At 38.6% G+C, this 14,491-nt stretch overlaps 1 protein-coding gene across 2 annotated transcripts in view; it reads right to left on the reverse strand.

Moving 5' to 3' along the window:
• The window catches only part of SPEF2 (sperm flagellar 2), a 253,222-nt gene that overhangs the window by 123,195 nt on the left and 115,536 nt on the right, over nt 1-14,491 (reverse strand). The window contains exons 11-14 of one of the 2 annotated variants that reach the window (XM_057495904.1): nt 13,987-14,203; nt 12,455-12,603; nt 10,896-10,971; nt 9,573-9,634 (exon numbers count right to left, since the gene is read on the reverse strand). In XM_057495904.1, coding sequence (XP_057351887.1) covers nt 9,573-9,634; nt 10,896-10,971; nt 12,455-12,603; nt 13,987-14,203 — 504 coding nt within the window. Of the gene's footprint in view, nt 1-9,572; nt 9,635-10,895; nt 12,360-12,454; nt 12,604-13,986; nt 14,204-14,491 lie in introns of those variants that run through there. The other variant, XR_008995259.1, reaches the window with a different exon arrangement.

The following is a 14,491-nucleotide window of genomic DNA, read 5'->3' on the forward strand; positions in this document are numbered from 1 at the left end:
TCTAATACTTAAAATAAAAATGATTGATGCTTTCTCCTTGAGTTCTAGCTCCTCGTGCTGCACAGATGGGGCATGCCTCTGGGATAACCTGTGTAAATATGGCTCTCGCCCAGTGAAATGCTCTTCATTCAGTGGGCAAATTCATACATTTGTTTTGGTTTTTGCTGCTTGCTTATTTGCTACTTTGTTTTTTTTGCCACCTGCTTTTGGCCCTCAAATAATTAGTTTTTCTACTTTGTCCAGCATTTATAATGTTGGACTAATCCAGCAAAACAGGAACTTCACTAGTGCCAATTTTAACCCAGCTACCAGAATGAGTATTTTATAAGTCATAGAATATTACATCTACTCAAAATAATTAGTTTTTCTACTTTGTCCAGCATTTATAACGTTGGACAACATCTCTCTATCCTCATCTCTCACTAGTCTCCCACCTTGCTGGCCAGGCACCTTTCTGCCTAATCACCATCATCCAGCTAGTCTTGCTGCCTGAAATGTTTCCCCAGATCCAGCTGGCTGATTCTTTTTTTTTTTTTTTTTTTTTTTTTTTTTTTATTGAAGGGTAGTTGACACACAGTATTACATTACATTAGTTTCAGGTGTACAACACAGTGATTCAACATTTATATACATGATAATTCTAAGTACCAGCTATCACCATACCAAGTTGTTACAATATTTTGACTATATTCCTTATGCTATACATTACATCCCGGTTGCTTATTTATTTTACAATTGGAAGTGTGTACTTTTTCTTGGTTGTTGTTGTTAGGGCATCTCTCATTTTTATTGATCAAATGGTTGTTAACAACAATAAAAATCTGTATAGGGGAGTCAATGCTCAATGCACCATCATTAATCCACCCCAAGCCTAATTTTCGTCAGTCTCCAATCTTCTGAAGCATAACGAACAAGTTCTTACATGGAGAACAAATTCTTACATAGTGAATAAGTTACATGGTGAACACTACAAGGGCAGTCATCACAGAAACTTTTGGTTTTGCTCATGCATTATGAACTATAAACAGTCAGTTCAAATATGAATACACATTTGATTTTTATACTTGATTTATATGTGGATACCACATTTCTCTCTTTATTATTTTTAATAGGATGCTGAAGTGGTAGGTAGATACAACATAAAGGTAGAAAACATAGTTTAGTGTTGTAAGAGAGCAAATGTAGATGATCAGGTGTGTGCCTGTAGACTATGTGTTAATCCAAGCTAGACAAGGGCAATAAAACATCCACATATGCAGAAGATTTCTCTCAGAACAGGGGGGGTGAGGTTCTAAGCCTCACCTCTGTTGATCCCCAATTTCTCACCTGATGACCCCCCAGCGACTGTGCCTGTCTTAGGTTGTTCCTCCCTTGAGGAATCTTACCCGTCTCTGGCTAACCAGTCATCTTCCGGGGCCACACAGGGAAATGTTAAGTTGGTAAGTGAGAGAGAAGCCTTATTGTTTGAAATGGTTAGCTTTTTATTTCTTTGCATATTTATGCCCTGTGGCTTCTATGCCCAGCATTTGTCTTGAGGTATCTTTACCACTTGGAGGAGTTATGATACTCGGTAAATTTGATATGAGGCACGAATTCTATTTAAGAATTCGTTGTAATTAGGAAGGAAGAAGAAAAGCTATAGAAGTAGCAGGCGGGAGAAAACATGGGAAGATTGATTATTTCTTTGACATATCTTCTTGTAGAGTAACTTCAGCATGTATATATTTTAAGCTACTACTTAAATTGCGCACACACATTAACATAATAGGAGTATAGTTACATAACCAAAGCATACCTGTAATTACCAGCCATCTCCAGTGAAACCAAGAAAACCAGTTAGGCACCCTAGGCATTTGTGAAAACTTATCAATGATATGATGGTTATTATCTAACTGAATTTGAATAGTTTGAGAAAAATCAGACAAATTAAAACAACCCATTCCTGGGCACTGTTCACATCCCATATGTTCTTTTAACAGTAAATAGTCTGTAGTTGTAAGATTTTGGAGCGCTACAATTTGCACTTCTCCTAATTCTTGGTTGAGTTCCAACAGTATAGATCCAGTCAAATTTGTTGTTTTACTGTATGCACAGGCCAGCTTAGATATCTCCTTCATTCCCATGGCAAGTCCAGGAGCTGGTGGGATGAGTGCATCTACAGCTGTAGCAGTGCGTGGATCTTTGTTGGGGTTTTTTGATGATCATCTTCTGGCATGAGTCTTCCCGAGAGTGCTGATGTTGGAAGTTCTCTTTCATATCGTTTCTTAGTTCATTTTCGGGGTAGCCAAATTAGGCTTTGATCCTCTGTATAAACACAAACAGACCCTTTGCCTACACTTTTATATGTCCTTTATATTATTGTGTAGAATTCATTAGAGGTCACCACATAGGAACTGCATTTTTTTTTTTTAATCATTAATCTACACTTACATGACGAATACTTACGAATACTTTGTTTACTAGGCTCTCCCCTATACCAGGTCCCCCCTATATACTCCTTTACAGTCACTGTCCATCAGCGTAGCAACCTGTTGTAGAATCACTACTTGTCTTCTCTGTGTTGTACAGCCCTCCCCTTTCTCCCACCCCGCTATGGATGCTAATCTTAATACCCCCCTACTTCTCCCCCCCTTATCCCTCCCTACCCACCCATCCTCCCCAGTCCCTTTCCCTTTGGTACCTGTTAGTCCATTCTTGAGTTCTGTGATTCTGCTGCTGTTTTGTTCCTTCAGTTTTTCCTTTGTTCTTATATTCCACAGATGAGTGAAATCATTTGGTATTTCTCTTTCTCTGCTTGGCTTGTTTCACTGAGCAAAATACCCTCCAGCTCCATCCATGTTGCTGCAAATGGTTGGATTTGCCCTTTTCTTATGGCTGAGTAGTATTCCATTGTGTATATGTACCACATCTTCTTTATCCATTCATCTATCGATGGACATTTAGGTTGCTTCCAATTCTTGGCTATTGTAAATAGTGCTGCGATAAACATAGGGGTGCACTGATCTTTCTCATACTTGATTGCTGCATTCTTAGGGTAAATTCCTAGGAGTGCAATTCCTGGGTCAAATGGTAAGTCTGTTTTGAGCATTTTGATGTACCTCCATACTGCTTTCCACAATGGTTGAACAAGTTTACATTCCCACCAGCAGTGTAGGAGGGTTCCCCTTTCTCCACAGCCTCGCCAACATTTGTTGTTGTTTGTCTTTTGGATGGCAGCCATCCTTACTGGTGTGAGGTGATACCTCATTGTAGTTTTAATTTGCATTTCTCTGATAATTAGCGATGTGGAGCATCTTTTCATGTGTCTGTTGGCCATCTGTATTTCTTTTTTGGAGAACCGTCTGTTCAGTTCCTTTGCCCATTTTTTAATTGGGTTATTTGTTTTTTGTTTGTTGAGGCGTGTGAGCTCTTTATATATTCTGGAAGTCAAGCCTTTATCGGATGTGTCATTTTCAAAGATATTCTCCCATACTGTAGGGTTTCTTTTTGTTCTATTGATGGTGTCTTTTGCTGTACAGAAGCTTTTCAGCTTAATATAGTCCCACTTGTTCATTTTTGCTGTTGTTTTCCTTGCCCGGGGAGATATGTTCAAGAAGAGGTCACTCATGTTTATGTCTAAGAGGTTTGTGCCTATGTTTTCTTCCAAGAGTTTAATGGTTTCATGACTTACATTCAGGTCTTTGATCCATTTTGAGTTTACTTTTGTATATGGGGTTAGACGATGGTCCAGTTTCATTCTCCTACATGTAGCTGTCCAGTTTTGCCAGCACCATCTGTTGAAGAGACTGTCATTTCGCCATTGTATGTCCATGGCTCCTTTATCAAATATTAATTGACCATATATGTCTGAGTTAATGTCTGGATTCTCTAGTCTGTTCCATTGGTCTGTGGCTCTGTTCTTGTGCCAGTACCAAATTGTCTTGATTACTATGGCTTTATAATAGAGCTTGAAGTTGGGGAGTGAGATCCCCCCTACTTTATTCTTCTTTCTCAGGATTGCTTTGGCTATTCGGGGTCTTTGGTGGTTCCATATGAATTTTTGAATTATTTGATCCAGTTCATTGAAGAATGTTGTTGGTAGTTTCATAGGGATTGCATCAAATCTGTATATTGCTTTGGGCAGGATGGCCATTTTGACGATATTAATTCTTCCTAGCCATGAGCATGGGATGCGTTTCCATCTGTTAGTGTCCCCTTTAATTTCTTTTAAGAGTGACTTGTAGTTTTCAGAATATAAGTCTTTCACTTCTTTGGTTAGGTTTATTCCTAGGTATTTTATTTTTTTTGATGCAATTGTGAATGGAGTTGTTTTCCTGATTTCTCTTTCTGTTGGTTCATTGTTGGTATATAGGAAAGCCACAGATTTCTGTGTGTTGATTTTGTATCCTGCAACTTTGCTGTATTCCGATATCAGTTCTAGTAGTTCTGGGGTGGAGTCTTTAGGGTTTTTTATGTACAGTATCATGTCATCTGCAAATAGTGACAGTTTGACTTCTTCTTTGCCAATCTGGATTCCTTGTATTTTTTTGTTTTGTCTGATTGCCGTGGCTAGGACCTCTAGTACAATGTTAAATAACAGCAGGGAGAGTGGGCATCCCTGTCTAGTTCCCGATCTCAGCGGAAATGCTTTCAGCTTCTCGCTATTCAATATAATGTTGGCTGTGGGTTTTTCATAGATGGCCTTTATTATGTTGAGGTACTTGCCCTCTATTCCCATTTTGCTGAGAGTTTTTATCATGAATGGATGTTGAACTTTGTCAAATGCTTTTTCAGCATCTATGGAGATGATCATGTGGTTTTTGTCTTTCTTTTTGTTGATGTGGTGGATGATATTGATGGACTTTCAAATGTTGTGCCATCCTTGCATCCCTGGGATGAATCCCACTTGGTCATGGTGTACGATGGTTTTGATGTATTTTTGAATTCGGTTTGCTAAAATTTTGTTGAGTATTTTTGCGTCTATGTTCATCAGGGATATTGGTCTATAGTTTTCTTTTTTGGTGGTGTCTTTGCCTGGTTTTGGTATTAGGGTGATGTTAGCTTCATAGAATGAGTTTGGGAGTATCCCCTCCTCTTCTATTTCTTGGAAAACTTTAAGGAGAATGGGTATTATGTCTTCCCTGTATGTCTGATAAAATTCCGAGGTAAATCCATCTGGCCCGGGGGTTTTGTTCTTTGGTAGTTTTTTGATTACCGCTTCAATTTCGTTGCTGGTAATTGGTCTGTTTAGATTTTCTGTTTCTTTTTGGGTCAGTCTTGGAAGGTTGTATTTTTCTAGGAAGTTGTCCATTTCTCCTAGGTTTCCCAGCTTGTTAGCATATAGGTTTTCATAGTAGTCTCTAATAATTCTTTGTATTTCTGCGGGATCTGTTGTGATTTTTCCTTTCTCATTTCTGATACTGTTGATTTGTGTTGACTCTCTTTTCCTCTTAATAAGTCTGGCTAGAGGCTTATCTATTTTGTTTATTTTCTCGAAGAACCAGCTCTTGGTTTCATTGATTTTTGCTATTGTTTTATTCTTCTCAATTTTATTTATTTCTTCTCTGATCTTTATTATGTCCCTCCTTCTGCTGACCTTAGGCCTCATTTGTTCTTCTTTTTCCAATTTTGATAGTTGTGACATTAGACCGTTCATTTGGGATTGCTCTTCCTTTTTTAAATATGCTTGGAGTGCTATATACTTTCCTCTTAAGACTGCTTTTGCTGCGTCCCACAGAAGTTGGGGCTTAGTGTTGTTGTTGTCATTTGTTTCCATATATTGCTGGATCTCCATTTTGATTTGGTCATTGATCCATTGATTATTTAGGAGCGTGTTGTTTAGCCTCCATGTGTTTGTGAGCCTTTTTGCTTTCTTTGAACAGTTTATTTCTAGTTTAATGCCTTTGTGGTCTGAAAAGTTGGTTGGTAGGATTTCAATCTTTTGGAATTTACTGAGGCTCTTTTTGTGTCCTAGTATGTGGTCTATTCTGGAGAATGTTCCATGTGCACTTGAGAAGAACGTGTATCCTGTTGCTTTTGGATGTAGAGTTCTGTAGATGTCTATTAGGTCCATCTGTTCTAGTGTGTTGTTCAGTGCCTCTGTGTCCTTACTTATTTTCTGTCTGGTGGATCTGTCCTTTGGAGTGAGTGGTGTGTTGAAGTCTCCTAGAATGAATGCATTGCATTCTATTTCCTCCTTTAGTTCTGTTAATATTTGTTTCAGGTATGTTGGTGCTCCTGTATTGAGTGCATATATATTTATAATGGTTATATCCTCTTGATGGACTGAGCCCTTTATCATTATGTAATGTCCTTCTTTGTCTTTTTTTACTTTCTTTATTTTGAAGTCTGTTTTGTCTGATACCAGAATTGCAACACCTGCTTTCTTCTCTCTGTTGTTTGCTTAAATATCTTTTTCCATCCCTTGACTTTAAGTCTGTGCGCGTCTTTGGGTTTGAGGTGAGTCTCTTGTAAGCAGCATATGGATGGATCTTGCTTTTTTATCCATTCTATTACTCTGTGTCTTTTGATTGGTGCATTCAGTCCATTTACATTTAGGGTGATTATTGAAAGGTATGAATTTATTGCCATTGCAGGCTTTAAGTTTGTGGTTACCAAAGGTTTAGGGTTAGCTTCTTTACTGTCTTACTGTCTAACTTAACTCGCTTGTTGAGCTATTATAAACACAATCTGATGATTCTTTATTTCTCTCCCTTCTTATTCCTCCTCCTCCCTTCTTCATATGTTGGGTGTTTTGTTGTGTGCTCTTTTTAGGAGTGCTCCCATCTAGAGCAGTCCCTGTAGGATGCCCTGTAGAGGTGGTTTGTGGGAGGCAAATTCCCTCAACTTTTGCTTGTCTGGGAATTGTTTAATCCCTCCTTCATATTTAAATGATATTCGTGCTGGATACAGTAGTCTTGGTTCGAGGCCCTTCTGTTTCATTGCATTAAGTATATCATGCCATTCTCTTCTGGCCTGTAGGGTTTCTGTTGAGAAGTCTGATGATAGCCTGATGGGTTTTCCTTTGTAGGTAACCTTTTTTTTCTCTCTGGCTGCTTGTAATACTTTGTCCTTGTCTTTGATCTTTGCCATTTTAATTATTATGTGTCTTGGTGTTGCCCTCCTTGGATCCCTTGTCATGGGAGTTCTGTGTACCTCTGTGGTCTGAGAGGCCATTTCTTCCCCTAGTTTGGGGAAATTTTCAGCAATTATTTCTTCAAAGACATTTTCTATCCCCTTTTCTCTCTCTACTTCTTCTGGAATGCCTATGATTCTTAAATTATTTCTTTTATATTGATCACTCAGCTCTCTTAAAATTCTTTCATTCCTGGAGATCCTTTTATCTCTCTCTGCATCAGCTTCTCTGCGTTCCTGTTCTCTGTTTTCTAGTCCATTAATGGTCTCTTGCATCTCGTCCATTCTGTTTTGAAGTCCTTCCAGAGCTTGTTTTATTTCTGAATTCTCCTTCCTTAGTTCTTGCATATTTCTCTGCAAGTCCATCAGCATGGTTATGACTTTTGTTTTGAATTCTTTTTCAGGTAGACTGGCTAAATCTATCTCCCCAGATTCCTTCTCAGGGGAAGATGTAGCAGATGCCGAAGCTGTCTGGGTTAGTCTTGTCTGAATCATATTTTTTTGCCTTTTCATGTTGACAGGTGCTATTGACTGTCAGCTGGGAGGGCCAAAATTTTCACTTACTACTGGCCTTTCTTTACTGGGGCAACTGCGACCCCTAGTGGCTTGTGTTGGGTAATTGCGTGTAGAGTGGGTCTTTGTGTCTTGCCTGGCCGGAAGGGAGAAATTTCCCTTTCTGTGGGCGGAATTTGTCTCAGGCTGCTTCTCTGCTTTCGCAGCGCCCGGTGGGGTGATGGATGGGGGGGCTGCTTGACTGTTTGCCTCCGTGAGGGGTCTCAGAGCTGTTGCCCAGGGGGTTAGTGCACCCGGTTTTCCCTGTAATTTCCAGCTGCTGTACTGTGACCTGGTTTGTTTCCGTCAAGCTGTTAAGTCCCTGTCCCTTTAAGACTTTCAAAAAAGCCCCCGCTTTTCTTTGTCACAGGGGCATCAGCTTCAGCACCCGCTCTGAGGTCTACCCCCTGTTCTCCCAGTATCCAGGGCCCCCTGGGCATATACTGTGTCTGCGCTCTGGCCCGGATGGCTGGGGCTGGGTGTTCGGCACTCCTGGGCTCCGTCTCCCTCCCGCTCTGCCTATTGTTCTCCCGCCGGGAGCTGGGGGGAGGGGCGCTCGGGTCCCGCAGGGCCGGAGCTTGTTTCTTACCCCTTTCACCAGTCGCTGGGTTCTCGCTGGTGTAGCTGCAGTCTGGCCACTGTCCTGCGTCTTCTGGTCTCTCTTTTAGGGCTAGTTGTGTTTGTTGTATTTTCAAAAGTATATATGTTTTTGGGAGGAGATTCCCACTGTCCTACTCACGCCGCCATGTTGGCTCCGCCTCCCCAGCTAGCTGATTCTTTTAATCTTCTTTCAATCTAGTTAAGTCTCACTTTCCCAAGGAAGCCAACTCCATTTAATACTGCAACCTTCCCTCTCCCTGCCCCATGGCCTAAGCCCCTGACCCTCATTACTCTACTTTACTTTTCCTCTCTGTTGGCAGCATTACCATCTAACAGACCATGTAATCCCATTCATTTATTCAAGTGTTCAGAATTTATTATCCTTCTCCTCTTAGAATGTAAACTTCTTAAGATCCAGGAACCCTGTTTTTTTTCGTCAGTAATGTATCCCAAATAATTGCAACAATGCGCAGAAGTATCCCCTTTGAGCTGAATAGAATACAGAATTTGGGGGATTTGTAACTCAATAAATATAAATATAAAAGCTACATTTAGCCTTTCTGCTAATTTTTATTTCAAATATCCAGAGTAAAAATTGTAAGTCCTCCTTTATCACTTTCTCTAAAACCATTTCCCTCCCTATCAGTTGTCATGTTTACAGTCTACTGTATATTCTTCCAAAACTTTCTCTATCTTAAAGCAGTTTTGAAATCTAAAATATTATACAATTGTTTTCTATGATGAAATGTATAATAAAAGTAATCAAATGTAATAAAAATAAAGTAAATGAAATACCCAATGATTCATCTGGCCACCCTATTTGAGGACAAAAAATGTTTCTATATATAGGAAAGCAATACTATATATGGAAATATTAGTTTCCATTAGATTAAATAATGAGTAAATTTTTGTCAACATTTCTTCAGGGATTAATAAAAATTCTGTAGAGTCACCAATAAGTCTATGGATAAATTCTGTAAAAATTCTTTAAAGGTAAAGTGTATGAAAGAAAATAAAAGTCATAAATTAAGTGCTAAGAAAAAACATGTAAATACAAACTTGGCATAAGTCTAAGATAAAAAAGCACATGTTTACTTTCTTCGCAAAACTGAGTAGTGCTTTAGAGATAAACAATTTTAAGAATATAAAGAATATTAAGTAAATTCAGATTTAGCTAATATTTAACATCAGATTTACTTTAAACCAAAGAGGAACACATTATTATTTCATTCCATTTGAAAACACACTAAAAGGCTATGAATCATGACACATTTTGGTGTCCTAGTAGCCAAAATTATAGTACTTACTTCAGAGAAACTATCACTTGATTTGCCTTCTCCAGCATTTGGTGTTTTATTAGAATCAGTACCTAAATAAAGGAAAAGTGGTAAGAACAAACTCCAGTATTTACAACTAACAACCACGTTAGTATTTGTGGACAGATGGGTTACTGGATCCAGCTACGTCTGCGATACTCAGAGGAAGGAGGTAACAGAATCACCACCGCACAGCCTTTACCTTCACTCCACAACACTAAGATCCTGGCCGCTCTGTGGCTTGGTGTTCTCCACCCCCTTCTTTCCAGTATGGCTCACTCACGGCCACATCATTAGAAATACTTTCACATAGTTCAGGTTTTCTTTCCAGAAAACAAGCCTAGTTGCTCAAGAAAAGTTGTTAAAATGTTAATTCATAATATTTTTATTTTCCTGGATTATCAAGTTACAGGTAATGAACACATCTAACAGTAAAAAATTCTAGAAGTCAGAGTTTTTAGTTACATTCTGTAGAAAAAATAAGTTTTCAGTATGTGTTTATACTTAGCTAGACTTTTGTGATAGGATACATTATACAATACTTAAAATAGTTTAAAAATCAATAAAATTATTTCATAAGAACCAAACAACTGAAATAAGGGCCAGATTATGTCCTTTTAAAAGATGACAACACAACTCTAGGAAACTTGAATGCTCATAATGAACACACATTGTCCAGCAGTGACGGCAATGATGACGATCGCACTGGAGGACCTGAACCTTATGCTAGAATATGAGGAAACTATTGAACCTGGTGTGTACCTTTACTAGCACAAATAGAAAAGATACTTAAGATTTAAACTTGTTTTCTTTCAGTGGTTCTACAAAGGATCTGAAGGACTAAAGCCCAGATCCCAAGTGAGGTAAGTCTTTGTTATGTTTGGGATAAAGGGGGGTTCAGGTGGATGGAAGCGGCCAGACCTTGCAGCCTCCCTCAACACAGTGAACAAAGCAGTAGCACGCAGAGAGAGGTGCCCTGCATAGGTGAGAAGAAACGATAAAATATTGTCTCCCCGCAAAGCCAGGAAGAGTGATAACGATTTATCCTGGAGGTTTCACAACCTCAACAAAACTGAGCAACTACTTGAAGGAATGTGAAAAGATTTCTTTGTGATTTTTGCCTCTTACCTCTAGTTGTAAAGAAAAGTTAAGGATTTCTGTGCTTATGTTGCTCCCTGTCAAATGACCATGCAGACAACTACCCATAACTTCCCTTTCTTTCCCTGGAAGTGTTTTTGTGCTCACATACACGTGTGTTTACTGTTTGTCTCTCTTATGTAAATAAGGAGTGATTTATTTATATGTCTTACTTACTAAGTATAGTTTCATCTTCTGTTTTTGGTAATGTTCCATCTGAAACTGGAGCAGCTGAAAATACATTTTTCAGATCCTTTGGGAAGAAAACACACACACACACGCACACACACACACACATTCAGAGATTTTAACATTGTCATATTTTAATAACATAATTAATTTGATTTATATATATAAGGTTTGAGAAAAATACACTATTTTACCAAAAATATTAATAATATTTGAGAGGGAACAAATGATTTTTGGAAACAAAATTTGATGATAAATTGTACTTAGAGAAATACAGGGTAATTGGTGGTATGACCTGTCATCCAATTGGCCTTCATTTATTATGCAAAATACAGCCCCTGCCATTTTGAAAATACAATGGAAGCTGAGAAAGAGATCAAGTTTATGGAAAACCACCTTAGAAAGAACAGTCTTGGAGGTGTCAGTCATAACCATAAGGGAAGTAAAGAAAAAACATGTACATTATCTATCATCCTGCTGATGAGAATATGAAGAGTACCACAACATGGAAGAAGAGGCAGCTCACAGGGAAGAAAACTTCTCCCAATTTATTTTTAGAATTCAGGGTTAAATGGTATTTATTTTGCAGCCCACGCAAATGATCTGGATTAGACTCTACTAATTATCCAATTACAGAGACAGCATAAGGTAGGAGAAAGAATACTGGATTTAGAATCTGGGATTCCAGTCACAGCATAGTCATGTACAAACTTTCTGACTCTGAGCAAATCAATTCATGCTTAGGGTCCCTACTCTCTCTCCTTTAAAATGAGGGCACTGGATCACATCATGGGTCTCAAGGTAGGGCCACATTATCCTAGTTCCTGCCTTAGAATCTTCACGCAACAATGTAGCAAAATGCAATACCGATAGGTATGTGCTGCACGTAAAAAATGGCACCATGATGCAGTAAAACCATACAGAGACTGCCCCCACCCAAACTGAGATCTACTAGTATAGATCAGAGGTCTGAAAACCTGCAAGGTTCAAATTCAGCTGGCTGACCACTTTCATATGGTCCCCGGGTATCACTCTGGGATAGCACTGTGAGCCTGGGGACTAGCCAGGGGTTCCCCTCTGCCCACTGTCCAGTCCACTCTACACCCACCTCAGCCACTGGCCAGGGCTGGCATTGGCCTCCAACCACACGATGGTGACTCGGCTGTTGGCCACTGTCAGGCTCTCTGTGGTGGAATTTCATTTTGGGAGCTGGAGACTTGGTGAATTACCTCCAATATTCATACCCTACCTACCTCCAACCCCCAGCAGCTCAGCCCCTCCATTCCCTTACCTACCTCACCAGCCAGTGGAGATGGCTGCAGGAGACTGTCCTGGACAGCCCATCCGTGTATGTTTGGGTGAGAGGAATTTTCTCTGTTATATAAGTACCCATATACTATCTTGATTTTTGCCTCTTGGTGCCCAAAACATAAAATATGTTCTTTCTGGACCTTCACAACCTCTGGCCTAGACGATATTTCAGATTTCATCCAGCTTCAGATCTCTCATGCAGGAGGTGCAGAAAAGGAAGCTAAAATCATACTTGCCTGGCTTCCTTCACCGTTTTCCTGCGCATCTGGCAGAGCCTTTTCATCTTTCTGAATGGGTTGGGCCTTGCTGACTTTTTCATCTTCATGAAATGCTCGGATAGCTTCTTGGACAAGGGTGTCAATAGAAAGTATCTGAATAGGAAAGTCTAAAGTACAAAAGACAGTTTTATTAATAACTTTTCATTTAAAAAATTGACATCGATGTCCTTCTGAGCTGGCTTCATCCTGTAACAGTGTCTTCAGGGCCTCCTAGAACTGTCTTTTAGATCAAGCTGCTTTTTTATTATTGTGGTAAAATTCACATAATACAAATTCAATCATTTTAGCCTTTCCAAAAGATACACTTCAGTGGTATTTAGGTCATTCACAATGTTGTTCAACCATCACCACTATCTTGTTCCAGAAAATGTTCATCACCCCAAAAGGGAACCTTTTAAACAGTCACTTCCTATCTCTGTGCCTGGTAACCATTAATTTGCTTTCTGTCTTTATGGATTTGCCTATTCTAGATAATGCATATCAATAGGATCATACAATATGTGGCCTTTTGTGTCTAACTTCTTTCACTTAGCATCATGTTTTCAACATTCATCCATGTTGTAGCATGTGTTAGTATTTCACTCCTTGTTATGGCTTGTTAATATTCCATTGTATGAATATACCACTTTTGCTATCCATTGATCAGGCAAGGGAAATTTAGATCATTTTCCATGTTTTGGCTATTGTTAATAGTGCTGCTACCTATTTCTGTACAAGTTTTTTTTTTTTCTGAACACCTGTTTTCAATCCCTTTGGGTATTTATCCAGTAGTGGAATCGCTGGGGTCATATTGTAATTCTCTGTTTAACTTACTGAAGAACCACCAAACTGCTTTCCACAGTGGCTGCAACATTTTACATTCATACCAGCAGTGGTTGAAGCTCCAACATCTCTAATAACATTTATGATTTTCTGTATTTTTTTAATACTGATTCTAGTGGGTAGGAAGTGATATCTCATTGTGCTTTTGCCAAGCTACTTTTTAGGAAGGTCCTTTAACATCTCAGCAATGACCTATTCTCTGCCTTGGAATAGTTCAGGATGGACTGGTCTCAATGCAAATTTTGAGTTTTCCAGTGAAAACAGTAATAGGCAAGTATTATTGAAGAAAACTAATTAGATAGATGGAAACCTGTGCTTCTAACCAAAAGAGCTTCTACAGAAAAAGCCAAAGGCTCATTAAAGGGAGAGTGATAACTCAACATGTGATAAATAAAAACTTTCATAATTTCAAGTGGATTTCTTTTATATTTGTGACAAATTATTAATTTCCCATTTCATCAATTGGTAAAGTAATTAAAAAAAAAGACTTTCCTAAAAGTATATGACTTGGACAATAAATTATATGATCACTCTATAACATTTTTGATGACAGAGCCTCCCACTATACAAGCAGATCCTCATGTATGTTTTCTACAGACAGTCATTGCAGCTACAGTCAATGCAAATAGAATCCAAAAAATGAATTTAAAAAAAGAAAGAAATTCTACCTTTTTGTAGAGACTTTAGAGCAGTAGTTTTTCCACTGAATGTTTTCCCCAGTAAGCATCCTTTAATAGTGAATGAAGGTAATTCTGGCACTGCTGATTCGACTTGAGGAAGGGATTTTTCAATTAGTCTGTGAAGCACATGGCCCAAAATGCAATTGTTGGCGGGTGGTAAATTATCAACCATTTCTTCTGGTAAGGCCCATTCTCCAACCATGTTCTGTGAAAATAACGAAACAAACAAAACAGCAATATTTTTAAAAGTGGAATTTGGGCAATAAGAAATTTTAGTATTAAAAGTGAATCCAAATTATAGCAAACAAAAGCTAATCAATACTTTAATTATATTACATAAATGAGTAAAAACGTGACTACTACTTTCATGTTAGAGAGCAGAAAAATGAGCTCCTATATGAAGGGAAAAATAAAAAACCCAATTCAAGTATTAAGTTTATGCAAGTAGGCTGCTGAGTTGAGACAAACTGAAATCCTGGTTGAATATTAAGAC

This window comes from Manis pentadactyla, chromosome 2 (assembly GCF_030020395.1).
Source record: "Manis pentadactyla isolate mManPen7 chromosome 2, mManPen7.hap1, whole genome shotgun sequence".
Lineage (NCBI taxonomy): Eukaryota > Metazoa > Chordata > Mammalia > Pholidota > Manidae > Manis > Manis pentadactyla.